The 26,673-nt window shown below is 34.3% G+C and overlaps 2 protein-coding genes across 31 annotated transcripts in view; one reads left to right on the top strand and one right to left on the bottom strand.

The window, feature by feature from the left end:
- LOC105473292 (acyl-CoA synthetase short chain family member 3) overlaps positions 1-16,985 on the top strand; it is a 179,798-nt gene extending 162,813 nt beyond the window's left edge. For both annotated transcript variants that reach the window (XM_011727032.3, XM_071071386.1), the window contains 3 exons: positions 14,530-14,629; positions 14,719-14,894; positions 16,060-16,985. In XM_011727032.3, coding sequence (XP_011725334.2) covers positions 14,530-14,629; positions 14,719-14,894; positions 16,060-16,125 — 342 coding nt within the window. In that variant the 3' untranslated portion in view covers positions 16,126-16,985. The remainder of the gene's footprint in view (positions 1-14,529; positions 14,630-14,718; positions 14,895-16,059) is intronic.
- A 2,439-nt stretch (positions 16,986-19,424) lies between these two features.
- Positions 19,425-26,673, bottom strand: part of LOC105473289 (PTPRF interacting protein alpha 2) — a 510,238-nt gene continuing 502,989 nt past the window's right edge. For 25 of the 29 annotated variants that reach the window (XM_011727001.3, XM_011727012.3, XM_071071359.1 and 22 more), the window contains 3 exons: positions 24,434-24,593; positions 23,149-23,240; positions 19,425-20,815 (listed from right to left, as the gene is read on the bottom strand). In XM_011727001.3, coding sequence (XP_011725303.1) covers positions 23,182-23,240; positions 24,434-24,593 — 219 coding nt within the window. In that variant the 3' untranslated portion in view covers positions 19,425-20,815; positions 23,149-23,181. The remainder of the gene's footprint in view (positions 20,816-23,148; positions 23,241-24,433; positions 24,594-26,673) is intronic. The other 4 variants (XM_071071361.1, XM_071071369.1, XM_011727018.3 and 1 more) reach the window with 1 other exon arrangement.

Genomic DNA, 26,673 nt, shown 5'->3' with positions numbered 1-26,673 from the left:
TATTGATATATTTATATATCTGTCTACCAGTTCATTATTCTTTTTGACTCTTCTGTTTTTCATTCTCTTATTTTATTCTTCTCATTTCATTCTCCCCTCTTCTCTCTTCTAAATTATTTTGGGGTTTTTTTGTAGCTTTTATTAATTTGCAAGAATGTCTATTATTCCATTCATGCCAAGAGATTTTGCCCATTCTTCTTGGACCATGGTTATTATTTGGTTTTTATTATTCATCTTTGTTACTTTTATCCTGAATGTGAAAATGAGGTGTTCTGGGTCAAAGACATTTTTTTTTTTTTTAATAAGAGTGTCATTTCCCCATTACCCTAGGTCTTATTGTGACCCAATGAGAGCCAATGGCAATTTTTCCTACATGAGTAGCCAAATTCTCCATAAATGAAGGTTAAAAAATGAATTTTCTCACTTATAAAAGGGAGAGAGGCAGCCATCCTTCCTGAAGGCTCTTCTTAAAAACATAGTGTCTTTAATCAAAATTCTAATTATTTAATATATAAGTAAAATAGCCCCAGGAGCCAGATAGCCCTGTGCATCTCCAGTTTTACAACCTGGAGATGTTTCTACCTCCTGGGAATTAATCATTTTTAGTAGGTAAATACCTAAGAAGATAGTGAGCCAGTCTCCCCAGCTCCTTGGGAGTTTATACCGGGGATCTACTCTGGACTGTACACACTCGGCCTTGACAGGTAAAGTAAAGTTTTATTTTCCTTTAAGATCTGAGCAATTGATTAAGGAAATGACTATGGATCTAATTTTTAGGATGTTTTAAGAGTCTCAGGAGGCTAGGACTTTTTATAGGAGCACTGATAAATCTAGAGCTTTATTTCCCCATAGTTACAATAGCTAAGTTAAAATTTTTGATAATTCTGATATTTGGATAATCTTGGGTTTGGTATCTGTGGATTTCTTTTTTTCTTAAAAGATGTTTAGATTTTCCTGATAACTGTTATGTCTATTTTACATCTTATCCCGAGTGTTTTGAATATTACACCATGAGATTCTGGATCCTATTTAAATCTTCTGGATTTCTGTTATCATGGCTACTTATTTTAGGAGGCGGTCAGCCCAGTTAGGATCAGACTACATAGCTTTACCCACTTTCTGTGGACTGTGGTTTCAATGTCAATTTAATTTTCAAAGCTTTTGTCTATTTTGATATTCTGCATATACGACCATGTTGTTTATGATCAAATACAATTTGAGATCTTCTTTCTCAGTCTGTATACATTTTATACTCTTTTCTTGTCTCATTGCACTACGTAGTATGACAATGTTTTTCTTTCTTGTTGCACTAGCCAGTATGATGTTGAAAATATACTTGTGAGAGCAGACATCCTTGCCTTGTTCCTGATCTTAGCAGGAAAGTTTTCAGTTTCTCACCATTGAGTATGATGTAAGCTCTCGGTTTTTTGTAGATAGTTCATCATCAAATTGTGTAAGTTCCCCTCTATTCCTAGTATACTCAATGTTTTTATCATGAATAGTTATAGGATTCTGTCAAATGTTTTATTTTTTCTGCATCTACTGATATGATTATGTAATTTTCCTTCTTCAGCCTATTGATGCGATGGATTACATTGATTATTGAATTTCGAACCAACTTTGCATACCTGGGATAAATTCCACTTGGTCATAGTGCATCATTCTTTTCACACATGATTGGATTCTATTTGCTAATATTTTATGGAGGATTTTGGCATCTATGCTCATGACAGCCACTGTCTATAGCCTTTTTTTTTTTTTTTTGTAATTGTCTTATTTTAGTATTAATACAATGGGAATATTTTCTAACTCATTCTATGGGGCCAGCATTATTCCAGTCCCATAGATTGAGTTAGAAAATATTCCCATTACTTCTGTCATTAGAAGGGCAGGTTGTAGATAATCGGTCTGATTTATTGTTTAAATGGTAGAATTAACTGATGAATTGGTAGAATTCACCAGCGAACCTATCTTTGCCTGGTACTTTCAGTTTTGGAAGGTTAATAATCATTAATTATTGATCTAATTTTTAATACATATAGGCCTATTCAGATTGTCAGTTTCTTCCTGTGTGACTTTTGGAAGATTGTGTCTTTCAAGAAATTAGTTTATTTCATCAAATCAAATTTGTGGACATAGGCTTGTTCACAATATTCCTTATTATCTTTTTAATGTCCATGGTCTATAGTAATATGTCCTCTTTCATTTCTGATTTTAGTAATTTGTCTCTTCCTTTTTTTTTTCTTAGCCTGGCTTGAGGTTCATTGATTTTGTTGATCTTCTAAAGGAATAGCTTTTGGTTGTGTGGTATTTTCTATTGATTTCTTATTTTCAATTTAATTTATTTCTCCTCTAATTTTTATAATTTCTTTTCTTCTGCTTACTTTGAATTTAATTTGGTTTCCCATTTTCTAGTTTCCTAAGGTGAAAGTTTAGGTAATTGATTTTAGATCTTTCTTCTTTTCAAATATGTGAATTCAATGCTATACATGTTCCTGCAAGCATGCTGTTGCTGCATCCCATAAATATTGATGTTATATTTTAATTTTCATTTCGTTAAAATATGTTTAAATTTCTCTTGAAACATCTTCTTTGACTCATGTGTTATTTAGAAGTGTGTTGTTTAATCTTCAATAATTTGTGATTTTACATCTGTCTTTCTGTTTTTGATTGCTAGTTTAATTCCATTATTACCTCAGAACAGACATTGTATGATTTATATTCTTTTAAAAATTTTAAGGTGTGTTTTATAGTCCAAAATATAGTCTGCTTTGATGAATGTTCCATTTGAGTTTGAAAAAAATGTGTAATCTTCATTCAACAACTTCATTCAGAGACAAAGAAAAAATATAAATCAGAAATTTAGATTAAAAAAAGTAAAGGAAGAGCGTCAGAAATGAATAAATGAAGGTGTATTAGTCTGTTCTCACACTGCTAATAAAGACCTATTTGAGACTGGGTAATTTATAAAGGAAAGAGGTTTAATTAACTCATAATTCCACATGGCTGGGGAGGCCTCACAATCATGGCAGAAGGAGAATGAGGAGCAAAGTCATGTCTTACATGGCAGCCGGCAAGAGGGAACGTGCAGGGGAACTCCCTTTATAAAACCATCAGATCTTGTAAGACTTATTCACTATCACGAGAACAACACAGAAAAGATTCGCCCCCACAATTCAGTTACCTCCCACTGGGTCCCTCCTATGACACGTGGGAATTATGGAAGCCACAATTCAAGATGAGATTTGGATGGGTACACAGCCAAACCATATCAGAAAGTAAAATAAAATATTTTATTGTTCTTGTTCTCAATTTATCTCACAAATAACAGTTTGTTCATACTAATAACAGCAAAAATATGTGTGCATATATGCACATAGTATATATGCTTATGTATAAGCAAAATAAATGACAGTAGTGATACAAGGGCTAGAAGGGAGGAATTAGGAATTTTTGTTATCAAAAGGTACTTGTTCTGTCTATGATGTGTTGAGCGTGGTCTTTTTTTTTTTCTTATTCTTAATTCTTAGTTGTTGAATGAAGTGGACTATTGATGTCAGTTTTCTTCAGTTGATTGACGGTACTGTTGAACTGAACTATGTCCTTACTGATCGTGTGCCCAGTGGATCTGTAAATTTCCAGCACAGGGGTGTTGAAGTCTTGAACTATAATAGTTTATTCATCTGTCTCTCCTCCCAATTCTATCAGTTTTTGCCTGACATACTTTGATGCTGTTAGGATCATCATTCCTTCTTGGGTTATTGACTTCTTTATCATTATGTAATGCTCCTCTTTATTCTTGATACATTTTCTTGCTCTGAAGCCTTCTGTGCTTGAAATTAACATAACTACTCCTACTTATAAAAATTAGTATGGTATAACTTTCTCCATCCCTTTACTTTTAATCTATATGTGTCATATTTAAAATGGGTTTCTTTCAGAAAACATATAATTGAGGCTTGTTTTTTTATCTACTCTCTGATGATCTGCCTTTTAATTGGTATATTTAGATCAGTTATTAAGTGATCATTAATATAACTGAATTAACATTTACCATATTTGTTATTGTTTTCTATTTGTTGCTCTTATTCTTTGTTTCTATTTCTGTCTTTCTCTGCATTTTGTGGTTATAATTGAACATTTTATATTATTTCATTTTGCTCTCCTTTCTTAACATATTAAATATACTTTTTAAAACTTGTTTTAGTGGTTGCCCTAATGTTTGCAATATATATTTACAACTAATCAAGTCCAGACTCAAATAATACTATGTTACTTCATAGGCAGAGCAAATACCTTATAATAGCAAAATATTTCTAATTCCTCCCTTGTAGCTCTTGTATCACTGCTGTCATTCACTTGCTTATACATAAGCATATATACGTGCACATATACCCACATTGTTGCTATTATTATTTTGAACAAACTTATCTGTGAAGTAAATTGAGAACAAGAAAAATAATTTTTTATTTTATTTTTGTTTATTCATTTCTGATGCTCTTCTGTTATTGTTATTCATACAAGTTTCTGATATATTATTTTCCTTGTCTCCAAATAACATTTCTTGCAAAGCAGGTCTACTGGCAACATATTACCTCAATTTTTTTTCTTTTGTCTAAAAAAGTATTTATTTCTCCTTAATTTTTGAAGGATAATTTTCCACAATATAGCAATCTGTAATTCTGTAATTCTAGAATTAATGGTGCTTTTTTCTCTCTTGACACTTTAAATAATTCGCTCCACTGTCTGCTTGTTTACATGGTTCTTAAGGAGAAATCACATATGATTCTTATCTTTGCTTCGCTACAGGTAAGGTTTTTCTCCCTCCACTCTGGCTTTCTCTAGAATTTTTTTCTTTATCTTAGATTGTTTGAAATTTGAATATGATATGCCTACATGTAGGATTTTTTTTTTTAAACATTTATCTTTCTTGATGTTTTCTGTGATTCCTGGATCTATGATTTTGTGTCACCGTTAATTTGGGGGAAATTCTCAGTCATTATTTCTTCGTATATTGCTTCTATTTCTTTCTTCTCCTCCCATTACCACTATTACGTGTTTGTTACAGCTTTTGTATTTGCTCTGAAGTTCTTGGATATTTTGTTCTGTTTGGGGATTTCTTTTCCATCTTTTTTCTCTTTGATTTTTGGTTTTGTAGGATTCTATTGATACATCCCCAAGCGCCAAGTTTCTTCTTTCCCCCATGTCTAGTTTACAAATAAGCCCATCAAAGACATTCTTTATTTTTGATACAGTGATATTTCTTTATAGCATTTTAAAAATTCTTTATTAGAATTTCAATCTCTCTGCTCAGCTTATATTAATCTTCTGTTATTGCTATTTGTCTACTTTTTCCACTAATGCCCTTAACATATTAATTGTAGTTTTAAAAAAATATCATGTTCAGATAATTCCAATATTCCTGCCTATGAAACTCTGTTTCTAATGCTTCTTCAGTCTATTCAAACTGTGTATGTGTGTATTTGTGTGGTTTGCTGTTATTTATTTATTTTGCCTTTTGGTATGCCTTGTAATAGTTTGTTGAAATACTGACAAGATGTACTGTGTAAAAAGAACTTCAGTAAGTAGGCCTTTACTGGTGTATTGGTAAGATGAGGGGGAGAAGAAGTATTCTGTAGTCCTATGATTAAATCTTAGTTGTTTCATGAATGTGTGTCCTTAGACTGTGAACTTCATAAGTTCTTTGTAGATTTATCCCCTCTTAAAATAGGATGAATAAAGGGAGCTGGAATTGAATATTTACTTTCTCCTATGTCAGTTAGGCTCTGAGAAAACTCCAGCAGTTAGGTTCTGTTACAGAATAGTTTCTTTTAAGGGTAGGCCCTGGAAAGAAGAACACAGTGTTTTGTCATAAAGCTCGGGTTTTCCAACCTTAGCACTTGTTCCTGTAGAGGTTTCTGCTCCAGTAAATTGTGTTTTTCTCTATTAATTGTCTGTCTCTACAGTTTTGGGGGCAGTGGTTTTCCCTGTGAACTTCCCCTCTGACAAATCTAAGAATTTTTTTTTTTTTCAGTTTGTTTAACTTTCTACTTGTTAGAATGGGGTGGTGAATTCTAAGCTTCTTTCATGTAGTACCAAAACCAGAGATCCCTTTTCCCTCTTTGGTTCACAAAACTCTCATTTGCTGTTCTTATGGGTAGTGAGTCAGGGCTCTGTCTGCCCACAGTTACCAGGATTATTCCTGCAATGTCTACAGGAACAGTGTCTCTGGGGAGAGGAAGCAGTTTTGTCTCTTTGCTAGCAGTTGCCTAGCACATGGCAGGGTAAGTCAACAGCGAGCCACTCTCAAGAATAGCATGGCTGCAGCTGCAGAGAGCAAGTGGCACTGATCCTTCCTGGATTCTCTTGGTTTAGGGTGGGAGAGTACCCAGGGCTCCCTCCTGCAGGAGCTGTTGTACAGCTAGTGTGGAGAAGGGAAGGGGCACACCTTGGTCGCTGACATTTACTTGGTGTAAAGTGTGGAGAGGTAACAAATTTGCTACAGCTCTGTAAAGAGAGGGTGGGCCCTGCTTCTTTGTCAGCACTCATCTAAAGTAGGGAGGACGAAACCTGTTTCATGTCTCCCCTACTCCTTTTCCTGGGCCTCTGACCAGACACAGCAGGCTCTTAGGGCCTTTTCTGTCTGTATTCGTTGTCAGTTACACATGTTGAGCTGCTTTAGCCCTGGGGCCAGATTATACAGAAAGTAAAGCAAACAAATAAACAAAAATAACAAAATCCCCAAACTCCCAAATGACAGTGAACTTATCGCCAAGTTGTATTTCAAGTTCTGATGTTCTGAATGAGTCTTCTAGTATATATTTTAGCCCAGAGTTTTTCATTGTTATTGTGGAAGAGATGTTACTTCATTTTTTTTTTTTTTTCTAGAAGGAAATCCCAGAATAGTTTTTAAACTGAGTGGAGCAAACAAACTACAATTTGAATGAAAGAAAATGTTTAAAGTAACATGATTAACAATTCACTGTGATCAGAGTATGCAGATCAAAGGTTTATTTCCTCTTTCTCTAATTGAAAGAGGATCAGAAAAAAAAAAACAAAAAAACAAAAAAAAAACAACTATTGGGTACTAGGCTTAGTACCTGGGTGATGAAATAATCTGTGCAACAGACCCCTGTGACATGAGTTTATTTATATAGTAAATCTGCTTATGTATCCCTGAATCTAAAATAAAAATTAAAAAAATTAAAAATTAAAAAAGTTAGTACCTATCTTCTGTTCAAACTTAACAGCTTAATACTTCTTGTTATGTTGGCATGTGTTTAAATGTGATTTTTTTGAGTAAAAAGGAAGGAACTTTATAAAATATTTTAGAACATTTGAGCTTTGTGTGCTATTATAATGTTATCTTGTTTTTAAACGACTCTGAATTTTGAGATAACCTGAAATTGAAAATTTTGCTTCATGTCTTTTGGTGTGTTGGCAAAAGATGGCTCTGGTTGCATGAAATATTAATTTCTTCCTTTTAAGAGATTACTTCTAATATTCACCTGCATTTCTGGCAGACTCAGTCAATCAAAATACGAAAACTATGTACACATAGTTCTTATTATTAGCCAAAAACCTTAGTCTTTTTTTTATTTTTAGAATGAAAAGAGGAGTGTTAACCTATTCAAATATATGTTGCGCTTTAATGCTTCTACTGAAATCCTTCTCACTGTATGTAACAGCAGAATGAGATAGGCAGAAAATAGGCAGTTAAAATGGAAAAAGAGAAAAACATGCTAGAATTATTGGCATCTAACAGAAATTTTGTCACTGGGTCTTGGAGTATTTAGGGTGCATAACAGGAAACCATTCAGACCTTAAATCTTTAAGTTAACTTCTCTCTACATATGAATTAAATGCCTAAGTGTTTATTAAATATTTATATTTAATAAGAAAAGTATATCTCAATTTAAATCAGATCTGTCTTTGTCTTTGAAATCTCTTAGAGAATTGTGAACTGATACTTTGTACTGACTTTTTACTAGCTCCTAGCAAAATTGCTTAGCAAATTGATTATTTCTTTCTGAAATGTTTGATGATATATCCAGCTCTTACTAAAGTGTCCAAATCTTACTATTTAACTACTTGTCAAGGGTTCCCAATGGTGAATACCATATTCCATTTTAACTTTTTGGAATAGGAATTGAGGGTCTTAATCCATTGAAAGTTTTATTTGTAGAAAAAATAGACTGAATATTGTTTTTATGTACAGTGAAATTATCTGTACTTTTCCAGATTCCCTAAGTAGACGTTTTATGAGTAATTATTAGAAAGACAAAAAAAGTGTATAAGTTGTTGTTAGAAAGTCATTCATGCAAGGATGTAGAGAAAAGGGAACTCATACTCGGTTAGTAGGAATGCAAATTAGTACAGCCGTTATGGAAAATAGTATGGAGATTTTTCAAAAAACTAACAGTAGAACTACCATAAGATCTTGCAATCCCACTATTGGGTAGTTATCCATAGGAAAAGAAATTAGTATGTCAAAGGGCTACATTTACCCCCATGTTTATTGCAGCACTGCTCAAGTAGCAAAGATATAGATCAACCTAAGTGATCATCAACAGATGAATGAAGAAAGAAAATATGGTAAATGTGCACAATAGAACAATACTTGGCCATAAAAAATAATAAAATCCTGCCATTCGCAGCTATTTGGATGGAACTGGATTTCATTACGTTAAGTGAAAGGAGCCAGGCACAGAAAGACAATATCTATCTTCACTCATATATGGGATCTGGAATAGTTGATCTTACAGAAACAGAGAGTAGAATGATACCAGAGGCTGAGAAGGGTATGTGTGTGTCAAGTGGTGGAAGCACATGAAAAGAGATTGGTTAATGGGTACAAATATACAGTTAGATAGAAGGAATGAGTTCAAATATTCAATAGCAAAGTAGAGTGTCTATAATTAATAACAATGTATAGTTCAAAATAACTAGAAATTAGCACTTGAAACTTTTTCAACACATAGAAATGATAAATACTCGAAGTGATGGATACCTTAAATACCCTAAATTTATCATTACACACTCTATGCATGTAACAAAATATCACATATACCCTATAAATATGTACAAATATTTGTACAATAGTATTTTTAGAAAAAGAATTTCAAGTACAACAAAACCATAAAATGTATAATACCTAAATCAAGCAGATATTCTATTAAAATTATTACATCAAAAATATTTCAGGAAACTCTATGTTCTTTTCTGTTCTCATCGTAAGAAAATGGAGCTCTGGCATAGGTTTTTATCAATTTAAGAGGACAGTATCCTTGCAGATCTAAGTAAAAATGAGGACCTTCTTTAACTATTAAGTAATAATCAAGTCTATTTTAAGAGTTGATAAATTTTTGAAAGTCCAGCATCATGCTAGACATTTAGGAAACTTTGGTGGAAGTTAAAGAGTTCATAGAAAAATTATGTCTAAAATCTGCTAGTTCTGGACTTGTAAGCTAAAATTTTCAGGAGCTAATATGATTGTTCTTGCTCAGTTCTCTTTGACTGCTGTGGTTTTTCTTGTGAAGAAATCTACAGGTTTTTTCATACAAAGAAATGTACAGGAAATAAATTGGGCTCTCTAATTTCACTCTTTCACTTGTAGCTTAAGTTTAGGTTTGTTAAATAATCCCACTAATATTTGTGGGAACTTGGAAATCTGGTGTTAACATACTGCCTTTAAAGCCTACCTAGGACACTGTTCACATGCCATTGGCCTTTTTGAGGTTGTTCTAACCAAAGTGTCACTGTTTGTTTTCCAAGTTAGCTATTTTGTTTGCTATTTTAGGAATGATTCTTCAACATTGAATATATTTCCGTAAAGTGACAGTATATCCAACTAAGATGCCTTGCCATTTCAATTCTACCAAGCGTTAAATGACTATTGGATTTAAGTAGTTACAACATTGCTGAGTATTTCCTGGGTACTCCTATGAATATTGATGAGTATCTGGAATCTCTCTGACAAGTTTCCTAGATTACTCCAATGTCAGAGGAAATTTTTTAAAATCCCTCTTCTTCAAACCATTGCATAGACGATATCGCACTGCAAACTGGCTCCTCCCATCTTATGAGGGTGTTTGATTTGAACTGATTTTTAAAATTAAGATTCTTAAAAATATAATTGAGAAACCTGTGTAGGTCAGCCCAGTGAAGCCCAAAAATATTTTAAATTCATTAAAATCTATGCAAAATTGGCAATACCTAAGAAACAACAGATGACAGGAAGTTGCTAGTGCTAATCCCGTAACATTTATATACTCACTTGTGGTGAGACTATTGCCTTTTAAGTTCCATAACATCTTTAGGTACTTAAATGTCAGTTAATCACAGATGCTTCATAGATTTTATTTGGAGGGAATGCATTAATGTGGCTTTTGATATTTTTACCCCCATAGGACATTTGGTTGGCTTCTGTCCCTTGAATGTTGCCAAGACATATTTTGACGCTTTCGCTTTTAATGCTTCAGTTGTTGAAATCATCACTTGGCATGCAAATGTTATTTGTGGGGCCAACATAAAAAGCTGCTACCCTTCCTTTATGGCACTTTAAAAACTGATAGATGAATAATATTTGATGTCACTTAGATATGACACATAATTCTTGAAAATGATTTTGCTTCTCACAATTTTTAAGAATTTATCTGCAGCAGGCAAAAATGGGAAACTCTAACATTATACTACAAGACATTTTGTTGTATATTTCTTCTGATTTTAAAATGTTCCTTGCTTTTATAGAAAACAATCAACATTTTCCCATCCACTTCTAAAAGCACTAAGACTAAGGACAAAATCTTAGTAACATTTAAAATAACAAAGTCAAAGAGTGGCAAACTAGATGTTTTAACATTAGTTAAAATTCTAGTCATATTGGTTAGGTGACAAAATATGTGGGTGATTTATTTTTTAACAGTGATTTGAACAGATACCTTGGCATTTTAGGAACTCCAGTACAAAGTGTCATGACACCAATAAACACTAATAATTTTTGACGATTAAACCTCTGGTTAGCCAGGAAAAAGGGATGTTCTTTACTCATTAAGGGAACACCCAGTCAGAATTCATAGGATCTAACCTTCCAAGTCTATATCCTATCTGGGACAGCAAAGTGTTATTTTGCATGACTAATGACTGACTACAGTAAGTACTAAAATATATATCTGGCAGTAAAAGTTGTCTTTCTGATCTCACCACATGGGTCTTAAAAGTAAAAAAGACTAATTAATGAGCTGTTGGGAGCATTTTAAGAGTTTATACATATAGAAGCAGTGGGAGAATATGGTGTTGTGTAGTCGTGTAGTATGTATTTAGCAGAAGCTTTTTAGTTAGGTTCAACTAATGGAAAGGGTGTGAACATTTTTGCCTAAGCAAATCCTGCAAAAGCTAACAAAGCATATCTACAAAAATCATTTATTTAACATGTACTACCCTCAGCACTGCATGAATCAGAAGGTATGTGGATGAAAATCCTTACAAGCCAGTTCTTCAAATGGTATGCTTACAATATGGTATAGAAGCAATATTGAGTCCAAAGTAAGATATTGCACTGGCTTTGTACCAATCATCCTAGCAGGTCATCAAGTCTTCCAGGAGTTCAGAGAAGAGAAAACTTACTTTCAATTTGGCCTAATTAGAAAAAAAAAATATTCATGGAAAGTTTGGGACTTGAAAATGGCACATACCAGATCGTGCTGAGTTATTTTTCTACCTCTCTGGCTGGGTTCTTTTTTTGTTGTTGTTGTTTGTTTGTTTGTTTAGTTTTCTAGCTTCTCCTTTTTCAGGTGCCCACATTACATGTTGGAGTTCCTTAAGGTCTTTACTCTTTTCTTCTTCTTACTTTCTCCTGAAATAGGCTCATCAAAGTCTATAGCTTCCATTAGCATCTGTACATTAATGACATCCCAATGTGTATCTGCAGATTAAGCCTCTCCTCAGTTTCTGGTGTACAACTGCCTCTACTTAGATGTCTCAACTGCACCTCAATGAAACAACTCCAAGACTGAATATGTGATATTTCCTCTCAAGTCTTATCCTCATTAGCAATTTCTGGCTTAAAAATGATGCCACCATCCAATCAGATGCTCAAGTCAAAAACCATAGAATCATCCTTAATCCATCTCTCTTATTCATGCCCCGTATTCAATGTATCATCAAATTTTGTCCATTTTACCGCTAAAGAAATTCTAGTCTTTATTCTTAGTATCATGACCTTAGCCTACTGCGGTATCCTTTCAGGTGGTTTTCCTGTATAAACAGTGACACCCACTCTCAACAATTCTTTATTTATTTTCCATGATGAAACTAAAATAAGTTTGTGCTTTTCAAAATCCACTCTGAAGTGAAAGAAGCTAATCTGAAAAGGCTACATACTGAATGATTCCAATTATATGACATTCTGGAAAAGGACCTTGAAGACAATATAAAGTTCAGTTGTTGCCAACAGGTAGGTAAAAGGGAGGGGATGAATGAGCAGAGCACAGGGAGTATTTAGGTCAGTAAAACTGTTCTGCGTGATACTATAAAGGTGGATACCTGTCTTACACATTTGACAACACTCAGACATGTACAAGAGTAGACCATAATGTAGTAATGCAAACTATGAACTAGGATGATAATGGTGTGCCAGTTTTGGTTCATCAGTTACAACAAATGTATCGCTCTGGTACCAAATTTTGATAATGGGGGAGGCTGTGTATATGTAGTGGTAAGATGTATATGCGAATCCTACTTTCTTACTTGATATTGCTATGAATCTAAAACTACTTTAAAAAAATAAAGTAGCTCATGCCTGTAATCCTAGCACTTTGGGAGGCCAAAACAGGTAGATTGCTTGCACCTGGGAGTTTGAGACAAGTCTAGGGAACATGGTGAAACCCCATCTCTACAAAAAAATAGTACAAAAAATTAGCCAGACATGGTGGTGTACACCTGCAGAACCAGCTACTCAGGAGGCTGAGGTGGGAGGATCACCTGAGCCTGGGAGGTTGAGGCTGCAGTGATCTATGATCATGCTGGCACACTCCAGCCTGGGTGACAGAGTGAGATCTTGTCTCAAACAAACAAACATACAAACAAACATAAAACCTCAATATTAAATCTATTCTGATTTTGCATTCCTTCTCAACTACTGAAAATGCTTTATAGCCTTCCCAGGGCTGCTAAAATGAGCTGGAAGTTCCTGACACAATACCTATCCACCTGTATAGCTCCATCTTCTCCATTCTCACTCTTTGTTCTCTGCTTTCCAGACACACTGGTCTCTTTGAGGTATGAATGGTACCTGTGAAATCTTTCCTCAGGGTTTTTGCCCCATCCCCGTCTCCTTGCCTAATAAATATCTACTCATCCTTCAGATCTGCTTATTGTTATTTCCTGAAGAAAAAGTTTTTGAGACCCATACCTTTCTGCCAAATTGGTTGCTTTTGCTGTATCTTTCATATAAAAAAATTATTCCCCAGAGTCCTTATCACTTTTGTATTTATTTAGAGTAGATGTTCATCATTATTTATTAATATCTGTCTCCACTACTAGACTGTAAGCATCTTGAAGCAATATGCTGACTATTTTTTATTACCTGTGAACCCAGTGAATGGTTGCAACACAGGAGGCATTTAGCAAATATTCATTGAATGAATGAATAGAAGAAAGAATAAGGACTGCCAGATGTGCTGTTGGTTAAAAGTTTGCTCAAAGTTTTCTCTAGCTATTAGGGCTTTGGAGTCACTGAAATAACTATTAATCTTTCAGAAAAGAACATTTGAGTATGCATTTTAAAAAGTCCTGTCACTATATATATATATATATATATATATATACACACACACACACACACACATAAAACACTGAGCATCTGTATTTCATGTGGTTACTCAACTCTATGGGTTTTTGTGATTTCAGATAGATACCAGCTTTGTGAACTTAAGGCGAGCAATATGAATGTAGTTCCTTAACAGGGGGGATTATCTGATGTCAGGGCCTCTCTCCATATTCAGTCTCTTGCAAGTCCTGGAAAATCATCTCTGGATGGGTGGCCACTAAAGGAATTTCATTGTTCACTAACAGACTCAGAAATAAAGTTATTATTTAGCCATAGGGCAGCCTTGGATTCCTCTGGAAGGTATGCTTATGGCAGCCAGAGTTAAGACTAAATCGCCGTGAGTCTGCCTGTTTGCAGAGGCTTGTTTACATGTGGTATCCACTACACATTTTCTCTGACTTCATTAATAAACAATTGAGACCAAGAAACCATTTCCTTACTTTCCGGGTAAGCTGAGCAATTTATCTTAATTACTGTCAACCTTTAGTGACTACCATGGGGATTCTAAGCATTCACTTCAGTAGCAATGATGTAAATTACTTAAGAATTTTCAATAGGCAGCCATGGATTTTTGGCTTCTCTTCCGTGTACTTTTTCCCCCAACTGAAATTATATGTGTTTGTATATCTATATCTACATGTTGAATGTGTATATATATGGTAAATATGTATATTCTAAATGAATGCCTTTCCTTATTACAGTCAATCCTTTCCCATGGTACCGTGGCAGACTGTGCTGTTGTTGGCAAGGAAGATCCCTTAAAAGGTCATGTCCCCTTAGCACTCTGTGTATTGAGAAAAGGTGAGAGATCTTTGTTCTCTCTGATTGCTTGGGACCTGAATAATTAACTAAGGTTAATTCAGTGCTTACCATCTGAACTTTCTCTCTAGATATAAATGCAACAGAGGAACAAGTTTTAGAAGAAATTGTGAAACATGTGAGACAGAACATTGGCCCTGTGGCTGCTTTTCGAAATGCAGTGTTTGTCAAACAGCTACCCAAAACCAGATCTGGCAAGATCCCCCGATCAGCTTTATCTGCCATTGTCAATGGCAAGCCATACAAGGTAAATTATCAAAGATATTTAATCCTGGGTTCTATAACACTTTTCTTCATTTATTTGGCATCAGCAAAGCTCTTAAAAATTGTTCTCAAATATGAATTGCATCCCTAAACACATAATAGTACTATTTTTTAATGGTAAGGGAGAGATTATATAGCCATTCCTTCTGTAGGAATGAGGGTTTTGGAAAGAAACTTGATTAAGAACACATGCTTTGATGATAAGAACCAATGTGTGAAAATTTTTTAAATTTATTTTCATTTAGAGATAGAGTCTTGCTTTATTGCGCAGGCTGTAGGGCAGTGGCGCACTCATAGCTCACTACACTCTCAAAGTTCTGGTCTAAAGAGATCCTCTCACATCAGCCTCAAGAGTAGCTGGGACTACAGGTGCATGAAACTGTGCCCGGTTAATTTTTTTTTTTTTTTTTGTATTTGTAGAGGTAGTATTCTCACTCTGTTGCCCAGGGTGGTCTTGAATTCCTGCTCAAGTGATTTGATTGTCTCAACCTCCCAAAGTGCTGGGATTACAGACCTGAGCCACTACTGCCCGCCAAAATATTTTTTCTCTTAGTAATTGTCAGTGAAATTCAAACACATTTTTGGAAACTCAATCCTATTGAATTAAAAGGTACACTTTCCTTATTATAGTAATTAATGGCAATTAGTGAATGAGAAAGCAAAATTCTTGAGGCTGGCAGCAGTAGATGTTTAAAATGCTCTAATTGATAAATGCTAATTTTGTAATTGTTTTAGGAAATCTTAGGTCGATTCAATCATACGTTTTCTTTTAATTCGTGTGTACATTATGGGTGAAAAGATATATCTATTTTTATCATTAAGATTAAGACAACAGTAAGGAGTAGTTACATGAACACATGACAAAAAAGAAAAATTCTTTCTATACAAATATATAGAAGATGATTCCAACTCTAGAGAAAATACCATCTAGGTCCAATAGTTTTGCTAACTGAACTGTTTATTCTTTTACTCTGGAAAGCTATAGATGAGTATTAATATATTAGGTTCAGAGTTCCCTGTTTTTAAATTTTCCATATGAATATTACAAGACAATGGGGAAAACCACATTGCATATAATTGTTTAATTATAGGAAGAGCAGAAGAAATTCAAGGAAGAGTATTCACCTGACCCTAATTTTTTTTTCCAGATAACTTCTACAATCGAAGACCCCAGCATTTTTGGCCATGTAGAAGAAATGCTGAAACAAACATAATGAGTTTGTTTTATTCCTATTTTGAGTTGATTTAATTTCTTAATTGAAATTAAATTATTTGAGTTGTTTCTCAGAAATAAATATTTCAGTAGAAATTACTGCAAACTGAAACGCAAATTGTAAAACTTGGCCTAAACAAATCTAATGAAAACTTGTGAAAGACCTGTGCCTTTTGGTTGATTTGACCCTGTTAGCATTGTTATTAGTTATCTATAACATGGCTCATTATACGTCATCTACTGCTTTAGGAAAAATGTATCTAGTGTATTATTTTTAAAATTGTACCTCCCAAGAAAAACACTTTAATTGAAAGCAACACTAATATAGAGACACTTTCCGAAACCAAGAATATGTAGTTTTGATCCATAGTCTAAAACTTGATTTGAAGTCAGAAAATAATTAAAATTTTTCTAGTAGAAATTTTAGAAATTTTCTAGTATTCTTTAGATGCTCACATTGTTTTAAATAAAATCTATGAAATGGGAAGTTTAGGTAATCATCTAGACAGATGAAATTATTATCTAGGTAGGAGGACTTTTCTTTCTACACATTTTCTGAGGGAAAGCAGAACACCAGGGTTACGGCTATACCTTCAGGTCTTTTGTTTCTTAGGCAAGGAAAACCACATGTCTGACCTGGCACAGTGGTTCAGCTTGCAATCCCAGCACTTTGGGAGGCTGAGGCAGGCGGATCATTTGAGGTCAGCAGTTTGAGACCAGCCTGGCCAACATGGTGAAACCCTGTAACTACTGAAAATACAAAAATTAGTCAGGCGTGGTGGCAGGAGGCTGAGGCAAGGAGAATCACCTGAACTCAAGTGGCGGAGGTTGCGGTGAGCCAACTTCCACCACTGCACTCCAGTCTGGGTGACAGAGTGAAACTCCATCTCAAAACAACAACAACAACAACAATAACAACAAAAAACCACATGCCTGGCAGAGAATCAAGAGATCATTTAGTCTCTCAATCTCTTCATGGAGATGAGGGCTCCTGGGAGCCCCTCCTCATGTCTCAGGTTCTTAGTTAACTGTGTATATGCAAACGATTCCAGATTCCTGTGGAAACAAGGAATCGATGTACAAATGGGGTAGGATGGCAAGGAAACTCTTAAGAAAGAAACATCAAGGTTTTTACATTAGGTTAAAGACCAAGAAGGTTTCTAGGCAGGTAGTGTAATGTCTAGATGATTTTGAAGTGAATTTAAGCCACTAGGTTTGAGGGACAAAGGACAGTAGAAAATGGTGAAGACTGCAGATCACCTGCTCCACCTCAAGGAGCAGTGGACCCAGCAGAACACGGTCCAAAAAGGAGACAGGTCTCCTGCTGCAAGAGCCTCTGTTTTTTAAAGAGAAAACAAAGAATCCTGATTTTTCTGTGATAGCTCTAATTTTAAAATAGTAAGTCATTAAAAAATTGTAATGTCGAAAAGCATCTTTCCATTTAACTTCTAAAATTCTCTTAATTTTTAAAAAATGATTGTAAAGTGACTTTTTGTTAAGCTTGTAGGAATGGGCCAGTTAACTAGAGTAGACAGATGTAGGAAATGAAATATTTGATTTATTTAGGGATCTATATGACATCAGTTATCAAAGAATACATTTTAACCCAAAAGTATACCATGCTCATTGTATCTTTGATTGTTCTTCAAGTATTTCTCACTCTTTTAATCTATCAGGAACATTACTATCAAGAGCAGATTGTTGTAACATAATACTCTGGGTACATGAAATGTATGTGAGAGATAAATAGATAATAGAAGGCTTATTGTTATAAAAATGACCTACAACTTATATAAAAAAATTCTGAAAATCTTAACTTTTTTTGGACTGAAGGCTGCAAAACAAATGGCTTCTCAAAGTAAATTCCTATTTACTTAGAAATTGCTTTCTTGATTGTTACACCTGGAAAAATACGTTCGTCTACTTTTTCCTTTTAATTATGTTAGTAGCCTGAATTAAACCAGCTACATAGACACTCTAATTTGAAGCCGTGGGGATCCTTGAATCGCCTCTTTCATTGGTACATTTTATCCATTGTCATAACTGTGGTCTTCATTAATAACTCATTTTAATGTCTTAGAAGTAGAATATGTTTCCTTATTTTTTTCAAATAAAAATCAGTTAATTTGAAATGGCAAATTATTTAGCTGAATGTGTATCATTGTTCATTTGCAAGGTTTAAACTCAGGCAGATCCCAGAATTATATAAAGGGCGCATCTTTGCTCCTCTTGCACATTTTTTTCTGGTAATCAAATCTGAAGGGACACCTCAGCAAGCAGACTTGGGTTATTTTCCAGTTGGATGGGAATGGAAAGCAGTGTTTGAGACTGGGGAAGTGGCTATTTCCTGTGTCTGACTGGGGAATTGCAAGGTCAAAGAATGTTGTTACTTTTATGTGATGAAAAAACAGGGCAAGAAAGATACACTTGAATCATCAGACTGCTTAAAATTTGGGAGAAAAAAATATTATTCTATTTTACTACTAACCATAAATCACTTTTGCTAGATAGTACTTAAAATATTCTGAATTAAATGTATCTTTAAAAACAACAATATAATGTTACTAAAAAATGCAGCCATACTTAAACTTGCTAGAATAAATTCTGTGAGGTCTTCGTTCGGTATTTTCATAGGATTTCTTACTGTAAGTCATTGGAAAATGAAAATATAAAGTACTTTCAAAAGTTATAGTATTTTCCAATTCATTGAATTAGTCAAAATATATTAAACATATGTAAATGAGACCTCTCCTACATTTAAAAACCAGTTTTGTTTGTATAAAATTGTATTTGAAATGTCTTGAACATTAAAAATGTGAAAATTTATAATGTTGATGATCAAAAGATAACACGTTGAGATTCTGAGCTTAATCCATTCAATGGATTTTAGAATGTGGTAGAAGTTATCTTATAAATTAAATCATATTTTATGTTTTTTTGAGGGAAATAGCTGGATCTTTTGCATCACTATATGTTTTTAGTGATTGAGTGGTATATAATAGTAGATACAAATCTAGTTATGGCATTATAATGTTGTAATTCCTATATTCTATTTCATTTCTGTGAATCAAGGTGCCCATGTTTAGATGAGCTTAGAAAGCTCTTTCTCATTGTTCCTACTCAGGTCACATTTTTTAGAAAAATTTAAGATCACTCCCATAAGCAAGTTTAGATCTCCCTCTTGTGGGCAGACTCAATTTTGAAGCTAAATATTTGAGTCACCCAAAGAACACATTTCCTGATAGCTTAAGTAAATTGTCGAGCCTTATGTGACTAGAAAACAAAGCTTAAACAGAGAACTGGAAGTATTTTTGTTTTTATTGACAATGGAAAGGGTTTCTGTTACCATTACCTTTTGACTGAATCTGTTAAATAAAAATAGACATCAAAACAAATGTAATGTACGTGCAAACATAGCAAATTAAAATACAGAAAAGAAATTACTAATGACAGATCTTGCGCTTAATAAGATCAAGCAGCAGAAAATCAGCAGTTAGATAAATGGTATTATTAAATAGGCTTTACTTTGAATCTCCCATATAAACAAAGAATAAACAACAGTAACACCACCAAATAAAGCCACAGGGAAGAGATTACTCTTCTATACTTTTATACACTATATATGTTAATCATTCTGTCTTTCATTATTTCCTCTGATAAAACTGACTTCAGGGAAGTCACAACAAGGCCATCTCGGCTAAAAGCTTATAACATTAGACATGAGTCTGGCTAATGCCCTGTTACATTGACAAAAGGGAAAGGTATATTGGGTTTTGTTTTCTCTAGTGGAAATGAGCCTCAGACTCCGCAGTGGTTGACATTCGCTGTCCAGTACTGGCTGGCAGTTCAAGATATTTGAATGAACATGTGGTTCTTAGTAAAGAAGTTTTTTGTTTTTTTTTTTTCTTGGTCCACAGGTAACAAGAGAAGATTATGGTTTTTTAATATAAATTTTTAAATAATTGCTTTTGACTCTTGTAAACAGCTTGGCTTTGTTTTGTATTGAAAAGGAGATCAAGCCATCACAGTGCTATTTCTAAAGATATAGGACATCCCTGATTGCCTTTAAAGCTCTATTTTTGGCTCCGGTTCCAGGTTAAATCATTCTTTTTCACATGATCAGAGGCAGGTTGTTCAGCTTTAAGTATTGACAGACTTGAAGGAGAAACATGTTGAAGCATGAAACATGCTTCAAGGAAACATATTGATTTGACTATTAACAATTCAAAAACTGTAAAAATGGTGGAATGGTAAAATACAAACAGTACTTGGAATTGTCAAATGTTTGCACTCGAGACTCCATGAACCATATATTTTATTTTTTAAAAAATCATATTTATATCCATTTACATAAGACTTACACATTTAAAAAGAAATGCACAGTAATACATAAATGCCTAGTATATTACAATAAAACATGAAAAACAACTGGCTTCATTTCATAAAAGCATCTGTTGTACAGAGTTTATGATGTAGATGATGTTTATTATTCAAATGACTTAAGCATTTTATTACAATTGTAGTAAACTAATCAAATGTAATATCTGACTCCCCCCCAAAATCACATTTTTCAGCTTTTAATAAGTCATGACGTCATTATTTCCTTAGAATTCAGATTTCACAAAGGTTTTCACTGCTCGTCTTCTTAGATGGTAGTGCACTTTAGGTAGAGTAGACTGAAAAGACGCCATCTAAAATATACAATGGAGAGCATTAGTTCACTGAAAAGTCTCAGACTGGGAAATCTCATTCTACTTCTCTGTGGTGTACCTCCATGCAGCCTGCTTACTCCTGTCCTAAAAGATTATGGGAAGGAAATCATCTAGGATGTAGCCAACAGCCATATGTAATTAACATTTGCTCTTCTCCAATTTGGTGCAGGGGAGCTTAACAAATAATAGAATTTGCTCAAATTTGTGGAAAGTATGGCAGTAATGTAAACAAAGGTAGTTATGCAAGATGTTAGCATGCCTTCTGAGAAATTTACAACTTGCTAATTAACAAATTGGGTTGAATTGACCTATTTCATAATATAGATTTATATTCTAGTTCATATATTTTAGAGTTCTTAAAAAAGTACCTTTATTTCTTACAAAAACATAATGATACTAAGTCACCTATTTTAAACGGTTTGTGTCAGTAGTATGGCATTGCTGATTCTTTTCAGCCATAATATACTTAGAAAAACCTCACAATTGCTATTACTGACATGAAAGAAACAGCAAGCAGTATGCTCTGGATTATTTTAATAACAAAAGTGTTATTGTTTCACCAAAACAAAAAATGGTTGTCCTAGATTGAATTATTGTAAATGAATACTGTTATCCCAGATAATGGTAAAAACTAGGAAATATGAACTAGAATGCCATGCACGAAAAACAGATTGCAAATAGTTAGAGGAACTCTACCCATCAGTTAAGAGCTAAGAAGCAAGCACTATTGAACATATTAAATAGTCATTTGTAAATTAGTGAAGTGTTCATTTCCTGAAGAAAGTATGCTGCTATGTGTAGAATCTATTATAAACAGTATTTTGGGAGACCTCTTATTCAGACAAATTATTATACACTTTAAATCATGCCTAATTAGATGCCAAATTATATACCATAATTAAAATTTTAATGTAAGGGTTCTACATTCTGAAATTAAATATCTTATCAGGATGCTTTTTGTTTTATCACTTCAAATAGTGATCCAAATAAGGCAGCTTATCTGCTCCCATCTTAAGCCCAAAAGACCAACAATAAATTGTGTGGAGCTTTTAGTTCAAGGCAACGAAAAACAGCACAAGGCAAGCTATTCCTCTGCCTATAACTGGTTTCTCTTATCCCTGTGCACACTTATTGTTCTAAATATCGCCGTAAAAAGTATTTTTCCAAAATATTAATTCATCAAAAGTGGTTAAATATTTTGCTAAAGCATAGTTTTAGGTTGAAAAAAATTATGAACATTTGACATTTATAAATCTAGGAAACCACGGTTTCACTATTAAGACTGTTTTTCAAGAAAATCTCATTTTTATATGGATTTTAAAGTAGCTTTCATTAATTAGTATTTCCTTAAAATCAAACGCCTGGTATTTAGGGTTACACAGGAAGGTTTTGTGCTGGTCCTATCCTCCACTCTTATAAAGTAACTTTATTTTGTTCCCATAAGTCTCAAATACTTAAAATTTATATTTGTTTTTAGCAAATATAAATTTGTAATTATAATTTACATTGTAAATTTAAACGTGTAAATCAGATTGATAAGATACAATGTAATCAAGGTTTAAATTTGTTGCAGTTTCTACTCTTCATTTCTTTCGAGATGGAGTCTCGCTCTGTCACCCAAGCTTGAGTGAAGTGGCATGATCTCCGCTCACTGCAACTTCTGCCTCCCAGGTTCAAGTGACTCTCTTGCCTCAGCCTCCCAAGTATCTGGGATTATGGGAGTGCACCACAATGCCTGGCTACTTTTTATATTTTTAGTAGAGACGAAGTTTCACCACATTGGCCAGGCTGGTCTGTAACTCCTGACCTGAAGTGATCCACCTGCCTCGGCAAGTTTCTACTTTTTAATATGAAACCATCTCTAAGTCATTTTCCTGTCTGTTGCTGTTTGACTCTGTTAACTTGCTTAAATGCCTATCTGCTTACCTTGGCTTCCTTATATAAAATATACACTTAAATATATAGGATTTTTTAAAGTGTTGAATTATTATCAATAAAATGTTAAGTGAATCAATAGGAAATGGTACTAAAAAGTAGAAAACAGTGTAGTGGCAACCCATTGATGTGTAATAATAGAGTGACAGGCCTCCAACAGGCAGACCTTAAACCATAGCAGACAGATGGTGATAGGAAATGCTAGACTAAGTGTTACAATACAAAGATTTCTTTTTTCCCTGAAGCAATTCAAAAGGGTTATCTCACTTCTGTACTGCTAGGGCATACCAAAGAATATAGTGTATATTTATTAGTCTATGTAGGTTCCATTTTTTTGTCTTTTTTTTTTTTTTGTCAGCCAAAGGGAAACTACTCACAGCAGGTCAGTGCTGCCTCCTTTGAGTGGCTTGTCAACATGAGTATGTGCGAACAGTGGAGTTGTCTAACCTCTGCAGTCTTGATGAAGCAACTGCAAATGGAGAAAAGGGCTTTAGAGGGACTTGGATGATTGAGTACAAGATTTCAGATGAGAAAGATTTGTTTTCCCTGCATACGGGGATTCTGAACATATTAGTAGACCTTCTTTCTCTCAGATATAAGCCACTCACATTCCTCTTCTCTAGATCAAGTTCCTAATGAAAATTTATCCCAGTGTAATTGACCTGAGCTTTCGAGTTGTTATGTATTCCTCCTTAGATGAAATCTGTAACAAGAGCAGCTCCCCAGGGTGCTTCTGTTTTTGATATAGAGATTGCTCTTAGAGAACTCATTATAGTGGATTTTTTTTCCGCTCCAAGTATTGAAGAACTTCTACACTAATTGTAATGATGTTAAATTCCTCATGAATTTCGCTGACATGTTCCACCATATTAACAAGTTGTAAGAAATGTAGATCAAGATCACGGTTTATGCTGGAATAAATTTGAGTTATAATAACTATGACCTTGGAAAAAAATAATGATGCTAGGTGATTATCTTAACAAATAGAGTGGGACTATTTTTCTTAAATGCCTTCCAAACAGAAATAATTTTGTGACTACTATTTCAAAGTTGTCTCTCCTCTGGAATGACTGTTTTCTTTTGTAAATTAGATAGCTTAAGTCTAATGTCCACAGAAGGAAATAGTAATTGGGAAATTACTGTGTTTTGTGTTTCTTTAATTCTCTTCTCATGTTCGTGCTTGTTTATTTAAGGGCTTCTGCTTTGGTCAGAGGGAAAAAATATCTGATGAGTCTGAATTTCTAAGATGACATATAAAACTCACAGTATTTCAACATGTAGGGGGACAGTGGAGTTAATTTCCATTTACTATGAATCTTTAGTCCAAGTCCAACCTCTAACTTAAACAAATTGTTAATTTTGGGAATAGAAGACTAAAGAAACACAAATCATGCAGATGTTTATTGTTCCTCCTAGAGGTGGACATTAGCCAAATTGTTCTTTTTAGGATGTTATAAATTATTTTGAAAATGTGAACAAAGTGCCATGAGTTCATGCAATAGCAGTGTAAAAAGGAGTCTGGTTTGTGATGAGAGCAAAGTAAATTTCAAGCAGAGCAAACCAACTCAAGAAAATAGTTCCAGAAAGCAAGGTCAGAGAATTATACAAGCTTTGGCGAAACAAGCTTTTTGCTTTATAAGCAGCAACACAAAACTACTGTACCATCTGTTGTCATTTTTCTTGACTGCCCAGATGTTGTGGTTAACCTAAATCCAGCTGGTAATGTTTCTGAGGACCCAGGCATCATGCTGATTCCATGTACTTCCCGAGGAGGAAACTGCCTTCTCCAGGTTGATCCACGTCTGAAGTTCTTGTCATCACTCTGCCAGTACAGTTATAATGTGATGTTACGAAAACAAGTAAACTAGTCCATGTGCTTAAAGCAGTGTGCTTAGAAACATGTAACATAGATTATTTACATTTAGTCCGTCAAGTATACATATGGAATCATGCTTTATCGAGACAGTTCTATGATTCCAAAACAAGACTATAGGAGATTTGATATATAAATTTTTAAATAAAACTTTTCATACAATTTCAGATTTAAGGTTGACATCTATACAGTAAATATCTTTGAAAGCCTAAAATAAGTCACCAATGTTTTCCAAAATAAATATTGGATATACATTGTTCCACTACTGGTTTTATGGAATGAGATGATATACTTAATTGAATCAGTTGTTGAGTAGACTACAATTAACTCAGACACTTGAATGAAATGACTTTTATGTACACAAATACAATGTAGGTATTTATTTCAGGGAAATCTATATTTCAGATGACATGGCTAATAGGAGATACTGTAGCCTATTATTATATCTGTACAAGAAACTCTAAATATGTGATTTGTGAAGTTTTAGGTGACACAGAATTAATCTGCAATTTGTTGAAAAATCTGTATAGCCTGGACACCATCCTTTCAATAAGTACATGTGGTCCTTGGGTGCCACTGAAAGCATAATGTTACCCTGGTTACATTTTAATAATGTGTATTTTAATATACACAGAGGCAGAGAGTCACATCTCATTTAATTGGCCCAATAGACTTTTTTCCTAGTTCATTACTATTAGAAGCAACATTATACCCCACACAGGCTAGTGTCTCTACTTGGACAGATCCTAGGATGAATCCACATTTTAGAATGTAGCACAGCAATTACATTTTAATTCTGGTTGCTGATTTTGTTAGGCCTTAATGAAATAATCTCTTCTCCCTGTGTGTATACACAAAGTACTTTTACAGACACAATTATTTTCCTCTAAATTGGCAAGCAGCAATATATAATTCAGCAGTTAATGAATATTATGTGTCTAATTCTGAGGAAAATATGAATCATTCCACATAGGTCTTGTCTTCTCATCTCACTGTTTCTTACCTAGGGAAGGACTATCTATTCCACGAAGTTATAGCCAAGTATATGTTGTGTATCCTAATATCTCATTTGATTTCATTCTGGCATTTGAAATAATAGGTCTATAGTCACTCAACATAGTAATTTGTGCTATGTTATAGTGAATAACTCTATAAGGTAGTCTTTGTAGAATGCTATATTAGTTAAAGGACATGTAAAGTCAATCAGGGAAAACTAAAATCATTTTTATATAATAACATATCCACCGTTTCAATCCTTATCATTAAAACCTACATTTTGTTTCAGCGTGGTAGCCATTTTGCACATCAAGAGATGTCTGCTACTCTTCTCAACTGCTGTGTTTTTCATTGCCCTAGACCTCCAAATGTGTGTAAATGTAGAAAACAAACAGAATGTCACAGTTGCAGCCTCTATGACTTCTTGATTCTTGGAGAAGTTTTTGCATTAAGCATAAATAGTCTTCAGGCTTATAAAACACTATGTTACACTGTAGAGCTACACAACTCCTTACAGTGTTGTAGCTAGGGGCTTAAAAATAAGCCAGTTTTGGCCAGGCGTGGTGACTCATGCCTGTAATCCTAGCACTTTGGGAGGCCGAGGTGGGAAGATAACATGAGGTCAGGAGTTCGAGACCAGCCTGACCAACATGGAGAAACCCTGTCTCCACTAAAAATGCAAAATTAGATGGGCGTGGTGGCACATGTCTGTAATCCCAGCAACTTGTAAGGCTGAAGTGGGAGAATCGCTGGAATCCAGGAGATGTAGGTTGCGGTGAGCCGAGATCACGGCACTACACTCCAGCCTGGGCAACAAGAGCGAAACTCCGTCAAACAAAACAAAAAACAAAAAACAAAACAAACAAACAAAAAAACAAAAAGCCAGTTTTTATTTGATTCTATTTATTCATTTAGACGGAGTCTTGCTCTGTTGCCCAGGCTGGAGTGCAGTGCGGCGATCTCGGCTCACTGCAAGCTCCGCCTCCCGGGGTCACGCCATTCTCCTGCCTCAGCCTCCAGAGTAGCTGGGACT

Source organism: Macaca nemestrina, chromosome 10, assembly GCF_043159975.1.
Source record: "Macaca nemestrina isolate mMacNem1 chromosome 10, mMacNem.hap1, whole genome shotgun sequence".
Classification (NCBI taxonomy): Eukaryota; Metazoa; Chordata; class Mammalia; order Primates; family Cercopithecidae; genus Macaca; species Macaca nemestrina.
Note: the sequence above shows the minus strand (reverse complement) of the source record. Positions and strands in the feature narration are given on the sequence as shown.